We start from the raw sequence: 22006 nt of genomic DNA, 5'->3' as shown, positions 1-22006 counted from the left end.
TACTTATTTTGTTAGGGATTCTGACCCCAGGTGGCTGTGAAGACGCCCAAGGCTTGGGACTCCAAGCGCATTCTGTCTATGAGGCTTTATTTTCTTCTCGTGCGCCCAAATCCAGGGGGCCAGGAATGCCCACTGAGGCCGGGGGATCCGGGGATGCAATTGGCGCTGTTGAGGCGCTGCCCAAGGCATGCGTGTCTCTAAGCTTGCGCTGGCGAGAAGCAGGAGTGTACTAAGGGAAGGCAATTATCTTGACCTTAGGCCTCAGCATGGTCAGCCTTTAGAGCACTCCCTGTCTGGTCGCTTCAGCTGGCAGCGTCAACAGCTCCTGGAATGCAGAAAACTTGGCTCCTGTCTGCTGGGTGCTCACTCCATCCAGCCTTGCAGACACGATTCCGCGAGAGACGGTTCTTTGTTTAAATCCATATCAAACCCTGCAAATAATTCTCTTCAAGCCAGCTGGCTGGGGTTGAAGCTTTTTACTATGGATGAGTGATCGGAAATAAAAAGGCTCGTAAACACACACACACACACACACACACACACACACACACACACACACCTTTCAAGGAAGAAATGGATGAAAACAAGAGGAGGGTAGATTCTCAACATCTGAATTTAACTTCCTCAAAAACAATGACTTAAAATGGTACTTGAATTTCAAAAAACGGTAACTGAATTCCACAGCTCTGTGTATCTTTAAATCTAATGGGGTTTACATTATTTTATTTATTTTTTTGCCACTTCAGACGCAGGTTGGAATTGAGTTTGTCTTTTAAAAATCAATCCCTTCCTCGATAGTAATTTGCTTTGTAAATTTTTTCATTTCCCCATAGAGCCCCCCTCCCTTTGCTCCTGGTTGGTGATAACAAAAGAGCACAGGGAGGTAATAATTACTGTCATTAGTTCACAAAGGAGGCAGCACAGACTGGGAAGGGAAGGCTGCTGCTGGGGGAGGCTTTTCCTCTAACGTAGGAGACCCACACCAGAATCTCCAGCATAGCCCACAGGAAGATTTCACGGGATGACCTTTTTCTTGTCCACCGTGCACCCAGAAATCCTTGTGGTAGGTGAAGTCAAAGAAGGGTATTTGGCACAGGTTTTCTCCCATGTTCTTTTGGTGCTTAAATGTTGAGGGACTGAGAAAGAATAGGTAGGAAAAAAGGGGGATGAAAACAACAACATTGCAATCTTCCATGGAGGGCAGGCTAGTTCCCACATCAGCCTTACTGAACCTGGGGGTGGGGGGAGATCTCTGTTGTCTCTCTACTCAGCAACTGAATATACCTTTGCAGACACTTTTGGGAGGACTCTGCTGTGCGGGGTCCACTGGAACCCAGGGTTAGAGGACAGGTCTGGCAGGCAGCCTGGCAGGGCTTCTCTCCACCTGCTCCAGGTGGAGTGCTGGGGAGCAGGAGCCTTAGCCAGCCCTGGCAGTACTCCTGCTTTCCTGGTGTCAGTCTGTAAGCTCTGCTGTTCCGGTTTCTTGTGCCAGGTACAGGTCCTGCCACTCCAGGGGGTTGGCACAGTTAGGGTAATTCTTCTGTTCTGTCTGTCTGGCCCAAAACTGGAGAGGAGCTATCTAGGGGAGGAGCAGGGAGGGAGGGCACTGCTGGTCTGGTCACAACAGGAGGCCTCTCCTTACCTAGATCTCATTTGTAAATGTGGGGGCTACACAAGCCCCTCTTTGCTTTAGAGGCTGGGATGCAAAAGTTGTCAGTGCCCTCTGCTTTGGTATTTTTGGCATCAGGAACTAAAACCTGATGTGACCAGAACTTGTTTGGTTCTCCTGCCTGCACCTTCTTTACCTGATCTAGGTGTAGACCTGGAATGTATCTGTCAAGAAAACCTGGAAGTTTTCTTCCCTTCCTTTTTTTCCTTCCTTTCTTTCTTCCTTTCTGTCTTTCACAGCCCAAAGTGATAAAAACAAACAAACAAACAAACAAACAAAAAATTTCTGCCTCTCACCCACTGCCATTTTGTTCATTTTTATATGGCCAACTTCCAGTGAGGGGAGGATTACTTCAAATCTGCAGAGTAAAAGACCTTCAAATTGAACAGTCCTCACAGTCTGAGGACCACTGCCAGCATGGTACTGGGAAGGCTGAGTGACGAGGTTTGAAGATTTATCTACGGTCCACGTTTCTAGGTAAAGTTTAAGCTAGACTGTGCTTTAAAGTGACTGGGGCCAAATGCGTGCGTGCGTGTGTGCCTGCGTGTGTATGTGCTTGCGTGTGTGTGTGTATGTGTGTGTGTGTGTGAAGATTTGCTGATGGACACAGAAGTCATCTCAGCTCCTGCTGCCAGATCAGCTGGATATCAGAGACAGAGGCCCCCAAGGCACAAGGCAAGCAAACCCGTGTAAACCCAGGCTTTCCTGGATGCTTACTTTATTCAGTATTATTAATAATCTAGAGAGGAGAAAAGTCAAGTTCGAGGTGAGCTCACCTTTGAAGTTCGCTCCACTCCCACCTTGCCTATGTTCTGGCGTACCCAACCAACAGAGACTGACATTTGGTCCCGGGAAAGCCATTTTGAGAAAGAAGAAATCTCTTAAATCATTTTAAAACGAGCAAAGGGATGGTGACAGCTCTGGCACAGTGGGTGCCCCAAATCACGAACAGCTGAATAAGGGGATACATTAGGTGAATGGGGGTGGTGTGACAGGCGGGTGGGGGACGTCCGAGGACCAGTATTTGCAACTATCCAAAGGGTTAAGATTCTGCTAGATCTGGACCTCAAGATCTGTCAGGCCATCGGAGGCTTCAGCGCCCTTGGCTTCCGCGTACGCCCTGTTGCTTTGGTCCCACACTCTCCGAAGCTCGGTAGGTGTGCTAGAGCTGCACCAGGCGCCGGCGCTGGGAGGTTTTGCGCAGGAGCCTTCTGTAGTCGTAGGGGCTGGCTGAGATCCCGCGGTCTTCCTCCCGACTCTCCGCCGCGGTCCAGCACCTGCAAGCCAAGCGCGGTCTCACAATCAGCGGCAGCTGTTTGCGTTTATTTTCGTCCACCCTCCCAGAGCCAGGCGGTTCTCTTCCTTGAGCCATCCACCAACCACACGCATTTAAGAAAATCAAAATGACAGGCTAAAGGACCCAACGTAGCTCTAATAACGCTCTGCAGTTTTGCAAAGCCGAAACCAATGGCCTTTGTGTTCAGATAAGAGCAAAGCCTCAGCAGGTAGAGACCGCAAAGGCTCGCTATGTTCGAAACAAGAGTAATTCACATCCAATAGAGAACTACTTATTTCAGTGCCTTATTTAGCTTTTTAAATGACTTTCATCAAATAGGAAGATTCAAGGAGCACAAATAGATAACAAGCTTATGGATTTTCAAACTGCTCAGAAGTTTCTTTTAAACGCTGAGAGGATCTGACCATTCACTCCAGCAGTGACGCAGGTACTGTTTGCTCTGTTGGCTTTTCAGGCTTCAATGTTTTTAGTAACTGCTTTCCTGGACCCATTGTAGTAACTCCGTTCCATGCTTATCTGTTTCTGCAACTTGCCTGAGGAAATGGAGATGCTTTCTAAAACACAGCTCTAAGGTTCTCACAGTAATTTAGCATCTACAAAGTACCAACGTAGATAGGTAATAGGAGAACAAGTCCTTGCTTTCATGGAGTTTTAAGTAGGATGTGGGAGAAGACCAAACAGAAACTTAAAATATCAGGTGATGAGAGAAACCTTGGAGAAAAATTAAGCAGGATAACAGGACAATGATGGTGTGTATACACGTAATGATGGTCAAGATAGGCCTCTAGTAAGCAAAATTTGAGAAGACGCTTGAAGGAAGACCCAGTAAGCCATGATGCTCTTCTGGGTAGGAATCTATTCAGAATAATAGATCAAGCAGGAGAAGGGTCCCAGGACTGCAGTGGACATACTGTCCCGGGAACAATACAGGTTATGGTAGACTTAATGGAATAAGTGAGGAGAAAGCAAGATCTGAGTGAGAGCCAGAAGAAGAAGGGCAAGTGTGGAAGAGACACCTGGAGACTGGAGACTCTACATTGAGTACACAAATGATTACTTAACACGTGGGCAATGCTGAGAAACCAGAGAGAGGAAGACGGATCAGTGATGATCAGTCTTAGAGGCCAAAAATAAAGATATTTTAAAAACCAGCCATGTGTTGAAAGTACAGAGTGAAGCCCTTCCCACAAAAGCAAAAGCCAAAATAAAATTTTAAAAAGTTTTTGTAAGAACAGCAAAAGTAATTTTGAAAGAAAAAAAATCATAGGTGTTAAATACTGTCAACATGGAGAGACTGAGATGGAGAACAAATGGCAGTCATTGGCAACCTTGGCAGGGTGATTTAGTGAAGCAGTGGGAGGAAAATTAAGTAAAGTGGCTGAAGAGAGAGTAGGAAAGTAGGATGTGAGGCATATCCTTCACATGTGATTCCTTGTTGTGATGGAGGGCAGAAAATGTGTGCTATTGAAGGTGGACTAAGACTGTGCTCTCTGAGGACTGCTGCCAACATCCGGTTCAAAGATTACCCAAAGTGATTTCTTTAGTAAAGAGAATAGACATTAAAGATGCAGAGTGGCGAGAAAGAGAGAGTGAGAGCAAGAGAGAGCATGGCTGTAAAGACTGAGAGCACAGCTGGAAGGCTAGCCTTCATCTGGGAGGCCCCACAGGCCATCTGCAGCATGCTGAGGGGACAATGAGAGACCACAGTGTGGAGCTGGCAGTGGAATGACGTGTATATACTGGGCTACTCTTCTCTCTCTCTTTTTTCTTTATTAATTACACTTTATTCACTTTGTATGCCCCAATAAACCCTTTCCTCCTCCCCTCCCGATCCCACCGTCCCACACCCTTCTTCACGCATGCCCCTCCCCAAGTCCACTGATAGGGGAGGTCCTCCTCTCCTTCCTTCTGATCTTAGTCAATTAGGTCTCATCAGGAGTGTCTGCATTGTCTTCTTCTGTGGCCTGGTAATGCTGCTTCCCCCTCAGGGGGAGGTAATTAAAGAGCAGGCCAATCAGTTCATGTCAGAGACAGTCCCTGTTCCTATTACAATGGAACCCACTTGGATACTGAACTGCCATGGGCTACATCTGTGCAGGGGTCTTAGGTTATCTCCATGCATAGTCCTTGGTTGGAATATCAGTCTCAGGAAAGACCCCTGTGCTCAGATTTTTTAGTTCTGTTGCTCTCCTTGTGGAGTTCCTGTTCTCTCCAGATCTTACTGTTTCCCACTTCTTTCCTAAGATTCTCAAAAACTCAAGAGACAACACATGCTGGAGAGGTTGTGGAGAAAGGGGAACCCTCCTCCACTACTGGTGGGAATGTAAATTTGTACAACCACTCTGGAAAGCAATCTGGCGTTTTCTCAGACAACTAGGAATAGCGCTTCCTCAAGATCAAGCCATACCACTCCTAGGCATATATCCAAAAGATTCTCAAGCACACAATAAGGACATTTGCTCAACCATGTTTGTAGCAGTCTTATTTGTAATAGCCAGAAGCTGGAAACAGCCTAGATGCCCCTCAGTGGAGGAATGGATGCACAAATTGTGGTATATCTACACAATGGAATATTACTCAGCAATAAAAAACAAACAAACAAACAAAAAAAAAAAAACCAAGGAAATCATGAAATTTGCAGGTAAATGGTGGGATCTGGAAAAGATCATCCTGAGTGAGCTATCCCAGAAGCAGAAAGATGCACACAGTATATACTCACTCATATAGACATATAATATAGGATAAACCTACTAAAATCTGTACACCTAAAGAAACTAATCAAGAGGGAGGACTCTTGCTAAAATGCTCAATTCCTATCCAGAAAGGCAAAGAGGCTGGACATCAGAAGAAGGAGAAAAGAGGGAACAAGTCAGGAGCCTGACACAGAGGACCTCTGAAAAGCTCTGCCCTGCAGACTATCAATGTAGATGCTGAGACTCATGGGCAACCTTTGGGCAGAATGCAGGGAATCTACTCCTCTCTTTTTAATAAAATAGGAAAGTTGATTCTTAGAAGGGAACCAGGGCAATTAGACGGTTTAAGGAGAGAATAAAGTTTGAAAAGGATAGACTTTGAAAAGAGGGTAATGGACTTTTAGGGAGAGTAGAATTGGCAAACAACTACAAGTTCAGCTATAAAGTAGAGATACAGACTGAATGCTAGGCGTTGCCAGTTGAATATAATTTAGAGAGAAGAGGGCAGAGTCTCTGAATATTTATTCAGATTTAATAATTTTTATTTATTTATATGTTATTTATTTATTCTGCTCTATTTTGAAGAGGGCACTCAAAAGAAACATTGTCAAGGTTCTTTAGGACATCTTGATTTCAGCGGATGCCTTACAGGAAAGTTTTACACAGCACTTTAATGAGCACCAGGGCATTCTCTTTTGAGCTACTGACTTGAATAAGAGACACTATTGTAAGGCTTAGATAGTTATTCATAACACTAGTAGACACTGTTAGTAAGAAGCCCTCATGTCATGCTTGCCATGCTCTGTCCCCTTGCCTCTTCTGTTGATGTTATTTCATGATTTGCCTGTTCTTAACTGATGGACTCTGATGCCACCCTCTGTTTTATTTCTGGCTAACATTTCCCCTACATTTCCTTGGTATAAATAATGCCCATATATCCCCCAAACACTCTACAGGTTCATGACTGTTCAGCAGCACCTCCCTAAAATTCAATCTTGGGACTCATTGAGAGAACAAAGCCTTCTCCTGACTGTCACTGCCATTCTCTAACCACTGATTCCTGTCACTAGTTTTTATTCATTCAGAATCCACAAAAGCAACAGACTGCTCAAAAATGAAATAAAGAGAACAATTTCAATGATGATTTCTGAAAAAAAAATACTTAAAATAAATTTAAGCAAAGAAAAGAAAGACCATAAAGCTTTATAAAGCTATAAAACACTGATGAAAAATGGAAATACAAATAAATGAAAATGTATTCAATGTTCATTGATTGTAATAATTAATAATATTAAAATGATATTAATTAATAATATTAAAATGTCCACAAGGCAATCTACAAGTTCAATGCAGTCCATATCAAAATTTCAACTTTTTTTTAAAGAACAGGAAAAACAAATCCAAATAATACATTTGCTATTACAAAAGACTCTAAATAGCAAAAGCAATCTTGAACAAAAAGAACAAAGCTGGAGATATAATATTATTTGGTTTAAAAATCTACAAAAAAGTGATAGGAAACAAAACAGCATAAAAACTGGTATAAAATAGACAGATAGAGCGAGGAAACAGAGGGCTCACAAATAAATTCATTCATTTATAGCCCTTGGGTTTGACTAAGATATCAAGAGCTTACAGCGGGGAAAGAACAATGTCTCCAACAAATGGTTTTGGGAAAACTGGATAAAACACAAAAGAATGATATCAGAGACTTACTTCACAGAATATATAAAATTCCACTCCACTCAAAAAGACTTAAACTACCACCTAAGACAGCAAATGTGCTGGATGAAAGCATCTACAACACTGGACAAAATCTACAACATGGATTTGGACAAAGAGACAAAGGATGCCAGTGCCAATATACTGATACTGCAAGTAAGAGAGAAAATCTAGTTCCCAACTCCCTGACAAGAAGATGGGCTATGGAAAGTTTATCACACTATAAAGTGGTATATTCATTAAGCAGGGTTAGGACATCTCCATTTTCCACACCCTTCACAGATCGCTAAATTTTAAAAAAAGTGAAGACTTGAAATCATTGTGTCAGGCTGGAGAGCAAAATAACTTGCAGTGCAAGCCCAATGACCTGCTCTGAAATTAGAGCTCTGAAATTTGTAAAAGCCACGTGTAGTGGTAGATATCTGTAGCTTGGCACTCCTACATTAAGATGGAGGTGTGTTGGGTTCCAGCATCTTGAATGTTCCAGCATTCTGCTTGTACCTGCCTCAACTTCTTCAACTGCCGATTCTCATCAAAGCCTGCTCCCCAAAGAACTTTGAAGAAAGCTACTAATTTTATCTGGTCCAGCATTTTAGACTGTTCCAAAAAGGACTTTTATTAAGCCTGAAATTTCTCAACATTCAAATGTTATAGGACCACAAATGTTATTGCTTGCTTAATTAACCATTTTTATTTGGGCCCCCTACAGGATTTCTACATGTCCACAATGTCAGCTAGAAGAAACTCATGAGAACGGCGTCCAATTTCCTTTAAAGGGGGTTGGGTATGTTTTTGGTTGTTTGCTATGGCTACGAAATTTTATTGTCATTGGGAGACGTTTATTATTAACAGTCTTATTCAAAGTAAAACAAGTAATATACAGGGATATTTTATAGAAATATTTTATAGAAATAGAAAAAAGGGTAGATTATTGAATCTACTCAACTTAAGGTTTTATTTGTTATTACCAAATAAGGTCAATTTTAACTCTGGTATAGGATTTTGCATATTGATGCAAAAATAAGTATTTTTAATACATTGGTATAAACTTTACTATATTGATAGAAAGTCAAGGTTACTTCCAATACTTTTAAACTATTATTAAAAGGTGGTTAGGATATTAGGTATGCAAGTTAATTATTAGTTATTCAACTCATAGTCATGTTAGACACTAGTCTAATTTATCACAGGAGTATATCTCATAGGTTTAACAGATAGATATGTTTTTGTATACAAAGCGATTACATAAAGATAGGTAGTCTTCAAAAACTTCAGAGACCTACAGAATACGGCATTTAAAATGTTCTTATTATTTTAAAGCTTCTTTGACAATTAGACAAGTCATTTCCTGGCAGCACCTGCCTACCTGAAAGAAGATAATGAGCATCGAAGAACCTTCATATGGAGATGGCTTCAAATGTGCCAAACAAGCCACTCGGGTAAAGAAAATACTCTCGCTTCACAACAGACAAATTCTGCCTAAAATGGGCAAGCTTAAATGCAGGACAAGTCAACTGCCGAACTCTGCCAAGACAAGGTAAGGAAGTCCTAAATAGTTCCTTCTTCACATATATGTCTGTCAAAATATTCTGAGCCAGAAGGCTGAAGATGATGCTCCAACGTTATAGAGAGCTATGGGTGACTGTTCAGCAGCAAACTGTCTCTGTCAGTTTTTATTTTTTGGAAGCTGCTAACATGCATTTCCTATTTACTCTCATAACTAATTTTATTCCTTCTCAAGTCTCTGATGGGGTTGAAGACCAAATAGTTACAGTACCACATTTAAGCTTAAGTTGTTTAGAAGTTGAGAAATCTTTTCATATAGGTAATACCAATAAGGATAAAAGTTAATTTAGGTATAGAACTTTAAACCTGTCAAGATAGATAGGATAATCAGACCCTTTCTCCTAAGATACCCTCTCCATGTGCTAAATACACATGGACTAGACATTGCACATGTAGATTTTACCTAACAATTTTCATAATTTCATAATTATTATTGTATTGAAAGAAAAGGAGTCTTTTATTGGATTAAAGGGGGAAATGTTGGTATAATGTTCTTTTAAAATGTATACCTTTACCCTTGTTAATTCAAATGCTGATTTTCCCACCCCCAACTCTCTGGTTTCAATCCGGATATTGCATTATGATACTCATTATAAGCGTCCTGTCTCAACTCTTGTGTAAACAGGACAAAATAAAGCAACTAGATACAATGTTGTGCAATGGGAGGAGCCAGAGGACAGGAAAGAGGGGAGGAGCTAGAGAGCAGAAAAGGAGTGGGAGGAGAAGGGGGGAGAGGAGAACAAGGAGAGCAGAGCTGGAGGAGAGAGCTTGGAGGACATGGTGCATGAACCAGACCTAAGATTTCACAAAAAGCAAGTATAATGTGGGAGATCTAAATGTTAGAAAACTGAGGGCTTGGAGGTTTAGGAGGAGTAAATATTGCCCAGCATTGTGTTCTAGGTTAACTAAAAACCCAGTCTCTGTGTGGTGATTTGGTTATACAGCTGCTGAGGATTAACAGCAGCATTACCAGAAGATAAACCAGTAGTAAATATTAATCCCGCCTACAACAGAGGTGGAGTTAGGAGAATTGCTCAGAAGCCTTGAGTATGTAGTATAGCAGTGAGAAACAAGAGGCCTTGCCTAAAAATGAAGGTAGAAGGCAAAACCCAACTTCCAAATATTTTCTTGTGACTTCCACTTGAATGCTGTTTTACATATGTATTAGCACCCATATATATACTATGCACACCACAAAATTAGAAATAAATCATATGCTAAGGGAAGTAGTCAGAGTAAGCAGGGCACATGTGTATTTCCATTAATATAAAATGTTCTAAATAAGCAACTACAGAAAGCAAATTGATTAGTGGTTGCCAGGCAACAGGAGTGGCAGGATTGTGATATTGGTAGGTGCAGGGTTTCCTTGGGGAATCACGGATATATCCTGAAGTTAGTGGTGGTTATGTAATAATGTGAATATATTAAATTCATATTAAATTACTGAATTGGACCTTTAAAAATGGTCAAGTGATGTACAACCACTTTGGAAATCAATCTGGTGCTTTCTCAGGTAATTAGGAATAGTGCTTCCTCAAGATCCAGCCATACCACTCCTAGGCATATATCCAACATATGCTCAAGTAAACAACAAGGACACTTGTTCAACCATGTTCGTAGCATCTTTATTCATAATAACCAGAACCTGGAAACAACCCAGATGCCCCTCAACGGAGGAATAGATACAGTAATTGTGATACATTTACACAGTGGAATATTACTCAGCAATTAAAAACAAAGAAATCATGAAATTTGCAGGCAAATGGTGGGATCTAGAAAAGATCATCCTCAGTGAGCTATCCCAGAAGCAGAAAGACACACGTGGTATATACTCACTCATAAGGGATATTAGACATATAAGATGAACATACTACAATCTGTACACTAAAGAAGCTAATCAAGAAGGAGGATCCTGGATAAGATGATCAATCTTCACTCAGAAAGACAAATGGGATGCACACTGGAAGAAGGAGAAAACAGGAAACAAGACAGGAGCCTACCACAGAGGGCCTCTGAAAGACTCTACCCAGCAGGATATCAAAGCAGATGCTGAGACTCATAACCAAACTTTGAGCAGAGTGCAGGGAATCCTGTGAAAGAAGGGGGAGATAGTAAGACCTGAAGAGGACAGGAGCTCCACAAGGAGAGCAACAGAATAAAAAAATCTGGGCCCAGGGGTCTTTTCTGAGATTGATACTCCAACCAAGGACCATGCATGGATACAACCTAGAACCCCTGCTCAGGTGTAGCACATGGCAGCTCAGTATCCAAGTGGAAAGGTTTCTTAGTAAGGGGAACAGGGGCTGTCTCTGACATGAACTCAGTGGCTGGCTCTTTGATCACCTCTCCCTGAAGGAGGAGCAGCCTTACCAGGCCACAGAGGAGGACAATGCAGCCAGTTCTGATGAGATCTGATAGACTAGGGTCAGATGGAAGGGGAGGAGGACCTCCCGTTTCAGTGGACTTGGATTGGGGCATGAATGGAGATGAGAGAGGGAGGGTGGGATTGGGAGGGAATGTGGGAGGGAGCTACAGCTGGGATACAAAATGAACAAACTGTAATTAATATAAAAAATAAAAATTTAATAAATATAAAAAATGGTCAAATGAATTCTGTTATATAAATTTTATCTTAAAATTAAAAATATGGCCAACATTATTAATTATCAAGAAAATACAGTTTATAATCACAATGTGACATGATCTCGCACTATGCAGGATGCCTATTATCAAAACATAAGTGCTAATGAATGTTGGTGAGGATATGAAGAAAAGGAAGCCCTTGTACACTGTTGATGAGAATGTAAATTGGCACAACCATCATAGAGGACAGTGCGTACATTCCTTAAAAACAAAAAGCTTCATTATTCATCAACTACTATTAATGAGATCCCACATCTCACCTCCAGGTACCTAGCCAAAGGAAATAAAATTAATATTTTGAGAGATACCTATAGTTTAATGCTCATTTCAGTTTTACAACACCTAAAACATGCAGTCAAGCCAAGCGTCCATCAACTGACAAATAAATAGACATATGGTTGTTATACACCATAGGATATTTGGTTTATCAATTTAGCTTATCAATATAACAAAATCCATGGAGCATTCTGTTTTTTTTTTTTTTTTTTTTTTTTGGTACACCCTTACCCGGCCTACTTAACCCTTCCTGGACAGTGTTGACAGCTGGTGTATAACAGTTTTATACACCATACTTGTAGCTAGGGATGTACGTATTCACATAGAAAACTATTCTTTTTGAAATAATACAATTGAGCATATAATTTAGTCAAATTTTGCTAATTGTTCCAAAATGTTATTTAGAGCTATTCTCCTTGCATATTTGCTTTCTGTTTTAAATCTGGGAGCTTATGGATCTTACATACTATTCCTGTGAGCTTCACCTCTACAGTCTTCCTTAGTTTAGAAAAAGTTCTCACCTCTTGGAGTTACCTTGTTCAGCACTGGTATGTGGATATCCTTCTCTTTAACCCTGAGATCTGATGTGAAGGTCACACCTTTGGCACCCTAATAACCACTACTTCCTTAAGCTCCCTGCATGGTGCTTTGCATAAAGTGGCAATAGTAAACAGTGGTTAAAATCATTGACTCTAAGTCTGTAAAGTCTTGTGTTCAAATTTTCTGGCTTCATCAGTTAATATGTGGGTGACTATTTAGATAGAGCCACTGAACTCTGGAGACTTGGTTGGATTATCAGTCTCAGAAAAGACCCCTGGGCCCAGATTTTTGTTTCTGTTGCTCTCTTTGTGGAGCTCCTGTCCCTTCCAGGTCTTACTATCTCCCCCTTCTTTCATAAGATTCCCTGAACTCTGCCCAAAGTTTGGCTGAGTCTCAGCATCTGCTTTGATACCCTGCTGGGTAGAGTCTTTCAGAGGCCCTCTGTGGTAGGCTCCTGTCCTGTTCCCTATTTCCTCCCTCTTCTTTGATGTTAGTCCTGTTTGCCTTTCTGAATGAAGATTGAACAAGGACCATGCATGGAGATAACCTAGAACCTCTTCACAGATGTAGCCCATGACAGCTCAGTGTCTAAGAGGGTTTCCCAGTAATAGGAACAGTGACTGTTTCTGACATGAGCTCAGTGGCTGGCTCTTTGATCACCTCCACCTGATGGGGGAGCAGCCTTTCCAGTCCACAGAGGAAGACAATGCAGCCAGTCCTGATGAGACCTGATAGGCTAGGGTCAGATGGAAGGGGAGTAGGACCTCCCCTATCATTGGACTTGGGGAGGGGCATTGGAGAAGAAGAGAGAGGGTGGGATTAGGAGGGGATGGGGGTGCGGGCTACAGCTTGGATACAAAGTGACTAAATTGTAATTAATAAAAATAAAATAAAAATTGATTAAAAAAAAGCTCTGGAAAGTTAGCTCCCACACTCGTAAAAGAAGGCAGTCATAGTAAGTGTCTCACTAGTTCACTGAGATAGCAGCATAGTGCCTAGAACAAAGCAAGCACTCAACCAATGCCAGCTCTCGCATCCTTATTCTAGCAGATACTAAATACACATCCATTGATGCTGCTGGAAAGTAGGCAGGGTTTCTGGGATGTGGCATCATCACAGCAGGCATGGATCTGTCTGCGAGTAGAGAAGAAGGAATATGCTGGAGAAGAACTAAAGTCAGCAGCTACCACAGAAGTGGAGTGTAAAACCCTGGCTTAGAGAACCCTCACTCTTTTGTGACCTTAGAAAACCGTCTGTTCTCTCTGCCATCTATTCTCCTGCATAGAACTTGGTGCTTCTCCTTGAACAGGTTACAGTTTTTGGTTCCAAGATGGAAGAATGCATCTTTTTTTTTTTCCTTGAGACAAAAGCTTAGAAATTATAATGCAGGTAGGTTTTGAAAAAGCAAAGGCAGATAGATAATAATAGCCATCATATTTATAGAGAGCCTCTTCTATGGACATAGTGTGCTAATCAGTTTATCATTTCATTTAATTTGAGAATTTCTCAGAAGGTGTGAAAACATTGGCTCAAAGAGCCCAGAAAACACAAAGCTTCTCCAGTGGCTCCATTAGGGTCCAAACCTAAAACACTTAAACTTGAAAAACTCATCCCTGTAAGCATCATTTCACACTGTGAAAGGGAAGGGTGTGTGGGTCTGAGCACGGCTAGGGCTTTCAGAGCGGCTCCCGGCTGCCCACTAATGTTTCCCATGCGCCACATTTGCATTCTGCTCCCACCCCCAGTCTCAAAATTTCACAATGGATTTTGGAGGAAAGAGGAAAATTATTCCTAAAGTTGTACTTAAAGTGCAAAAGAAATTATTTAATGCCACAAAATTAGTGGTAAGATAAAAAAAAACATATTCAAGACATCAATTCAGATTTTGAAAATTAGAAACATAATTAAAAATCCAATAAGTGAGGCCAGTCATGGTGGCACACACCTTCAGTCCCTACTTCTGGGAGGCAGAAGTAGGTAGATATATGTGACTTCTAGTCTAGCCTGGTCTACATAAAGTTCCAGGCTAGTAAAGTTAAATGGTGAGACCCTGTCTCAAAAAACATCCTGTAAATGATTAAAAGTAGATTATTTAGACATTAATTTCAATAAAAGTGTACTGTATTGCTTAAGGCTAGGATGACCATACAGTTAATTGATTAAATAGGCACATTTTAAAGGGATTTTAATAATAACTATACCAAGCAAAGCGGTGTGGAGAGGGACCTTTTCTAGGGTGCATGATTTTACTACCACCATGTTTATGGCTTGACTTTGAGCAATATGTCATTAATAAGATGACCTATTTGGGAATTATGATGCCATTATTGTAGATATAAAACAAGCTTGCTTAAAATAAAATTTTTGATTTTCTACTCAAAGTTTCTGTTTGAATGTTCTATAGACTGTAGGTTATTACCTTTCATTATTGTCAGTGCATTGATCCTGGAGCTCCTTCTTTTCTCTCTCTTCTCTTATATGAGAGCTATGTTCCTTTGGTCCAGAATAAGTGGGCAAAAATTCCTTATAATAGAAATCTTCCAAACCTAGTAATTTTCCCTGACTGCAAATGAACACACAAACATGCACACAATCAGTCTAATTTCTGCTCACTTGACTTACACACTACATTTTCTTCTTTTGAAGTATTTACTGTAACTTAAGCACATTCCACACATTCCCTTATGTATGAGAGAAATCTTGAAATGTAAAAAAATAAAAAACTAAAACAAAACACTATATCCTGTCAATTCAAAGCATCTTTCATCTCTTACCTTGAAAAAAGCATTAGCTGCTTGACAGGCTTCTCTTGCTTTTAATAGGTTTAATTTAACATGAACTGATGGTTTCTAGAACTGCCAGTGACAATGATTCCTAGTTTGGCCAGTCTACATTCATGTTCACACCAGGTTCATGAATAACTGTCATGAGAACTGGCCTTGATGATGTTGTCATCCATAACCTTAACTAACTTCCATTATGGGTACCACCAGGTGGTAAATAGGGAACTCTGTTTATGCTCAATACAAGCACCCCTCTTCCATTCCTAACTTTGTCTGAAAGTTATTTGACATAATAATAAGATTAAAATGTCAAAATATTGAAGTGTTAAAAGACTGAAATATTATATATAGAGAAGAATGATGTGAAGAAGTGTGCCATACCTACAAAATACACAGCCCTTGCCATCCTAACAATCTATAAAAGGTATAAAATGTGAAATTTAAGATGTATCAAAGGACCATAAAACAAAAAGGGAAAAGAATATTTGTGGATATTGAGGCATTCTCATTGTTAAATGGGCAGAGAAAAGCAAAGCCTATCCCAATGATGTAATACATTTAAACCATATTTGAATTCTTAATGAATGATTTAGTTCTGTCTCAGTATATTTAATTTATGGGTTCCATATAGTCCTCACATTCAGGATATTCTCATGCTGGTACCATGATACTTTTCAAATATATGTGATTTGTAATAAAATTTGAACATAAAGATTTATAATTTTATTTGAACAAAAACAATGTTATAATTTAGAAAAGATAATTACCTATCTTTTCTTGGTCTTCGTTTTTCTTCTTGGATTGACTTCTAAATTAAATAGAAGAATTGAAAATTTATAATATATAGTAACATGAAATAATACTGTATAATGTTTATTATCTCAATGACAGGTGAGAAAGAGGGAGAACAGGACAAGTGATTACTAGCTTATGAAATTATGAAGTAATTCATAAGCAGGTACTATGTGCTTCTGTTTATATGGGTTCTGGAAGAGGTAAATACATAGATGACAGTCAATTACTGATTGCTTAGGGCTTGGGTTAAGAATGGAGTTTGGTGGTGACTGATAATGGCTAGAGTTTCATTTTGGAGTGATTAAAATGCCATGAAATTGACTGTGGTGATGATTGCACTAAAAGCCACTTTGTTGTATCTTACCTGGGTGGTTTGTATGACTTGTGACATATCTCAACACAGCGGTAGGAATGAAGGCACCTATCTATGTCTGGACCTCTTTATGTGCACATCCATGTAGATTATGTAATAAATATTAGGTAGTTTGCTATTTGTGTATGGAGCTAGAAGAGAGACCTAAGACAGAGACAAAGGTTCTAAACGGGGCAGTGACCAAGGTCATGAGAGCTATTCTAAGATGATGAGACTATTCTAAAGAATTGAAAAGTGAAGAGGTCATACATTAGGATCCCAGGCAACACCATGAGGGAGGCAGGCATCATACAGAAACATGGTGAAAAACCAGAGGGAAGGGGATGACTAGAATTGGCCCAGCTAGCTGAGAAATCAAGTGTGAGCTTCACTTTCTGCCTGTGTCATGTGACTCTTGTTTCCGATGAACTCTGAGATTCTGTAGGTTTTCAAGGGCATGAAGAAGTTTTTGCTCTTCTTTGTACAGTGGTAGACTGAATAGGTATTAGAAATGGAGAGACCACTGGGGTCAGAAGGAATGACTTGGATGCCGAGGGGATGCCTCTCACTGTGGAGTTTAAGCAGTTTCCTATGATGAGTTGACATGGGGGCAGAAGCTGTGTCTAGTGAAGAAGACGCTGGGACCTGAACTTTTTGCTGACCTAATTAAAGGAGGAACATAATCAAATTCATAGTTTTGAGAAAGTTTCTGGTGTAAGCTGGGAAGTTTGATTGAGAAATGGTGATGGTCAGAACTGAGAAGATTCTGTGTGGCTAGAGGAGGAGGATGAACTGGTAGCTAGAAAGCATAATGTGACCGCTGGCACAGGTGTCAGGTAGAAAAGGAAGGGCAAGACCTTAGATAACTGCCAAGTTCACAGAAACCAAGGTGATCACTGGGGCATGCATGGAGGATAGTAAGGAGGGGAAAGGAAGCCTAGTAGAGAGCATCCCAATGATTTCTCATGCTGCCAACTGAGGAGATCCTGGAGATCTCAATCAAGTTAATAGCCCTGATGGGAAAGCTAAGATGTTCACTTGTGTCTCATGATTCTGACCTGAGACATGGACACAAAACTAAGGGCTAGTTCTAGGATCAGCTATCACAATGGTTAGGGATACATCTCACCATTGGCCTGGAATTTGCGGAAGCTTAACAAAGGTTCACTTCTCTTTTACAACATGCATAACTACATATTCATTAAAATGAAGGTCTCTATCTGAAGGGCTTTCCTATGATGGACTTCCCTGCCTAGGTTGATAATTGTGTGTAAATTCTGATAAGTGATGTGGTGGTTTGACTTGGTATGGCCCCCATAGACACATGTGTTTGAATGCCTGACCCATAAGGGAGTGGCACTATTAGGAGGTGTGGCCTTGTTGGAGAAGGGTGTCACTGTTATGGTGGGCTTTGAGGTCTCCTATGCTCAGGCTATGCCCAGTATTGGTACAGTTTCTTTCCTGTTGTTCCTGATATAGAACTCTCAGCTCCTTCTCCAAGACCATGTCTGCCCACATGTTTCCTGTCATGATGATAATGGACTAAACCCCTGAAACTGTAAGCCAGCCCCAACTAAATGTCTTTCTTTATAAGAGTTGCCATGTTCATGGTGTCTCTTCACAGCAATGAAACTCTGAGACAAGTGACTACCAGAAAAAGTTTTTGGGAAAACACATTATAGGTCCAAGATTACAAGAGAGCCCAAGACTATGAGGAAAAGGACTGGAGGAAAAAGGGGCCATTTAGTGGGGTAACTGTGAGGTGGAATCCAAGGAGTGTTCCCATGTTGCAAGGCCTTCTTCTGAGGCAGCCTAACGCTGCCATAGTTTCTACCAGTTTTCAGTTTGATTGTAAGAATGAGCCACTTACATGGAGTAGATAGTAGTATGTAGAGTCTTCAGGGTTATTTAATGTTTTGGGTTTCCGGGGTCGTCTTGGAGGTCTCAATATTTTTGGCTCTTCTCCTTTAGAGACACCTGTAAGAAAGGTGATCATAAATACGTTTTGAATTTCAGAAACTATAAAATGTTTTCCTTTGGATAAATAAGAGCTTCTATGCATGCAAACTGTGTTCAGTATCTCATTCACCCATATTATAGTCATGACAGTCTGCTTGGTGGCCTAGGACTTTGAGAGAAAGAAGAGAGGAGAAAAGAGCAAGAAGAATTCAGTGATATGGAATAGGGACACAGGTTCATGGGAGGGATGAGGCCAGGACCATTCTTAGAATATATAGGTAAAATCTACTTATCTCATTTCTACCTGAATGGCAAGAAATATAGAAATACAGTACCAAGATATATATATATATATATATATATATATATATATATATATATATGCATATATATTCTTAGTATTTTTAGAAACACTTTAAAGTTGCCTGTGACTAAATTTTAACTTGACTGTAATATCATGTAAAATCTGAGTTGACATATTAGAACAATACAATTGTAACAAAAATAAATGGAAGATGGCAAAGAATCTGAATAATTGCCATGAGAATGAAGAAGAAATGATTCTGAGGATAAAGGATTTCTTGGCCCTGCCAAGAAGACAGTGATAATCCTATCAAATTATCTCTACTCAATCTGAGTGCTATTTCAAATTTCATTAGACGTGGGTGACTCTTGGGACTGGGCCAGCACAAAGGAGGAAGGAAACAGAAGAGAAGGGAGTGGGAAGAGAAACAACTAAACAAATTCTGTTTGAAAAATGACACAGTGAAGCCTAGTTGTTGCTTGCGATAAAGCCGGCCTGACCCTAGCACGACTGGGGAGGGGCTTGTGAAGTCCCAGCTCTTGTCTATGAAGCTATTGGCAATCAGTGGCTGTTGGGGAAGGAGGTTTCCTCCAAGCATGAGGCCTCTGAGACACTAGCCATGCTCTAGTACCTTGTCCAATTCAATTAAAAAAAATTAAAACAGGTATTTTAACAAACAGAGGGCACATGGAGTTGGTTGGAAAGAAAAAGTGGTGGGGAGTAGAGGGAGAATTAGGGTGAGAGAATGGAAGGGTGGACTAAAATACATTATGTGAACATATGAATATCAAAGAAAATATTTTTATTGCTTACACTTATTTGTTTATTTGATTTTTGCATATGTGTGCTTTGTCTGTGTACCACATGACTGCCTAGTGCCAGCTGAGGCCAGAAGAGGGTGCTGGATCCCCTGGAATTCAGGTGATAAAGGTTGTGAGACATCAAATGGATGGTCGGAATCAAACCTAGGTCTTCTGCAAGAGCAAATAGTGCTCTTAACCACTGAGTCATTTCTCCAGCTCCATGAATAAAACACTATTTTCAAAAAGAAAATACCTTTTAGAAGGTCAAGGATGCTCTTCATAGACAGACTGTAGGCCCTTTATGTCCTGATATCCCTCATTTCTGCATCCTTGAGCATAGCCCATCATTTCATGCCTTCCAACCTAAAGACATTTTTTTCCCACAACCTCAGGAAAAATATGCTAAATATTTAGGTATTTAATGATGTTTTCTGGCCGAGGTTGGAAAATAGCCCAGCAGTAACTAACAGTGCTGGGTGCTTTTCCAGAGGACCAGGGTTTGGTTTTCAGCGCCCACAGCAGGCACAGTATAACCTCCCATAACTTCTGCTCTGTGGAAAACTGACCACCCTGTCCTGTCTCCACTGGCACCTGCACATACATGTCACACACACACACACACACACACACACACACACACACACACACACGGACATAGGGGAAAACTGCACTGACAAACTATGCTTCAGAGGAGACCTACTGACAATACTGTGGTCTCAGATTTTGAGCTTGCAGAATGGAAGGCAACAGATATCCTGCTAAAGCCACTTGCTCTGTGGTTTATTGTGGCAGCCCTAGAAAATGAATATAGAACCCAAGCCTATATCTGTTGCTACTGCCCTGTAGTTGCTTCTACTGCTCTCTCTCTCATTCAATATACACATCTTTCTTATCTCCCGTCTGCCATAGGCCTAAGGTCAACAGTGGATATCTTCTTTGATTGTTCTCCACTTTATTTATTGAGCCACGGTTTCTTGATGAACCTAAAACTTGACAATTATTGCTAGTCCAGATAGTCAGCCTGCCCTTGGGATTCCTGTCCCTGCTTCCCTAGTGCTGTTCTCATGGTCAGCATGCTTGTCCGGCCTTCACGTGGGCTCTGGGATCCGAATTCTGTTCTCTGTGTTTGCAGGGGAAACATTTTATCCCTTGAGCTGTCTCCCAATCTTTCTGTATGGGACCTTTGTCTATGATGATTGCATACAATGGATATGGAGAGATGTAGGTGGTGGGAATATTTATTTAGGTTTTGAAATCCTCATGGTGGACTCCTGGTCTTCCCTGGTGGGCAGAGTGGGACAGGCATTTGCAGCTGTCTGGAGCTCTACACCCATGGGAGTTGACAGAGACAGAGCTGAGTGGAGAGTAGATGCTCAGGATACTTTTATTAACTGTGTCACTGACTTGTCATCACATATAAAAAGAAATATCCAGTGCTCTAAAGAGAAATGTAAATAAGACAACCAATCAAACTCTGGGAAGAAAATCAGGTGAACTCATGAAGCACAATAGATACCTTAATCAAAACTCAAGAGTCAGGAAGCAGACATATTTGCTCACCATAAATATCCAAGGAACTGAGGATGTGAGTAGGCCAGGAGGACAACACTGGCCTAGCCTGTTTGGGTCAGTCCCGAGAGTCACAGAAGAAAGACAAAAGCCTGAATGTAGTAAAGTTAAAAGGCACCACAGAAACTTGGGAAGCTGTGTTTTACAACCCCACTGACAAATAATGGGCTGTTGTTTTAAATACAGAGTGCTGACAAAAGCCTATAAATGTACAAACCAACAGGAACATGGACAAGAGATCCAAATGAGAAGATCAAGGTGAGCAAATTAATAAATTAAATCAGTACTGAGCGTGCTTGGACAGGGAGCAAGCTGCAACAACGATCATTTTACCCCAGACATATGAGCAAAAATTACAAAGAAGCATAACCCTTATGGACAGGGTGTCATAACAAAGCATGTGTTCACAGAAGGCAGAAACCAATGCCAGGTGCTACAGCCTTTGAGGAAAGTAGACTCAAAATTAAAAAGAAAATAAAGCAAAACAAAACGCCTTTCCTCTTAGTAACCCTGCTACCCCTGAAGTCGCTCCCAAACAACTACAATTTCGAAGATGTTTACTCTGGCGTTTTTCATAGTGGTAAAAACTGAGACATAGCAAGTAAGAAGACATGCATATTTACAAAACGTAGGAAAGAGTATGTGTTTTATAATAAGGCTTTTAAAGAGGGATTAAAGTGGGTTGCATGCAGGGAAGGAAGCAGGATAAAAGAAAAAGTATTCTAAGAGCACATTTATAAAAATATTTATAAATACACATGTGGGCATGGGTGTGTCACAGACTGACAAAGTGCGGATACATCGACTTGAAACCAGTATTCCTATGTACTTCTGTGTTTTATAGAATCCACATTTAGTTTTTCAGCTTGTTTTCTTCAGCAGGACAATCTAAAACAGGTGAGTATTATTAAGGGGTGGCTTGCTAAGACATTGCCACCTGTTAAAGGACAACCGGGGAATGAGGATGAATGATGAGGCTGACCTCTCTGCCAAAGTTCCCTGTACTGTTTTGTTTCCTGGTTTCTGTTGTTGTTG

At 40.7% G+C, this 22006-nt stretch overlaps 1 protein-coding gene across 1 annotated transcript in view; it reads right to left on the bottom strand.

Annotated features, from left to right (window-relative positions):
- Window positions 1-2379: 2379 nt before the first annotated feature.
- Window positions 2380-22006, bottom strand: part of Myo3a (myosin IIIA) — a 206125-nt gene continuing 186498 nt past the window's right edge. The window contains exons 29-32 of the mRNA XM_055608590.1: window positions 18207-18390; window positions 15957-15997; window positions 14826-14969; window positions 2380-2946 (exon numbers count right to left, since the gene is read on the bottom strand). Of these exons, the coding sequence (XP_055464565.1) occupies window positions 2832-2946; window positions 14826-14969; window positions 15957-15997; window positions 18207-18390 (484 nt within the window). The 3' untranslated portion in view covers window positions 2380-2831. The remainder of the gene's footprint in view (window positions 2947-14825; window positions 14970-15956; window positions 15998-18206; window positions 18391-22006) is intronic.

Source organism: Psammomys obesus, unplaced genomic scaffold, assembly GCF_907164565.1.
Source record: "Psammomys obesus unplaced genomic scaffold, mPsaObe1.curated_primary_1811, whole genome shotgun sequence".
In the NCBI taxonomy this organism is placed as follows: domain Eukaryota; kingdom Metazoa; phylum Chordata; class Mammalia; order Rodentia; family Muridae; genus Psammomys; species Psammomys obesus.
The sequence above is the reverse complement of the archived record's forward strand: the minus strand, read 5'-3'. Positions and strand labels throughout refer to the sequence as shown.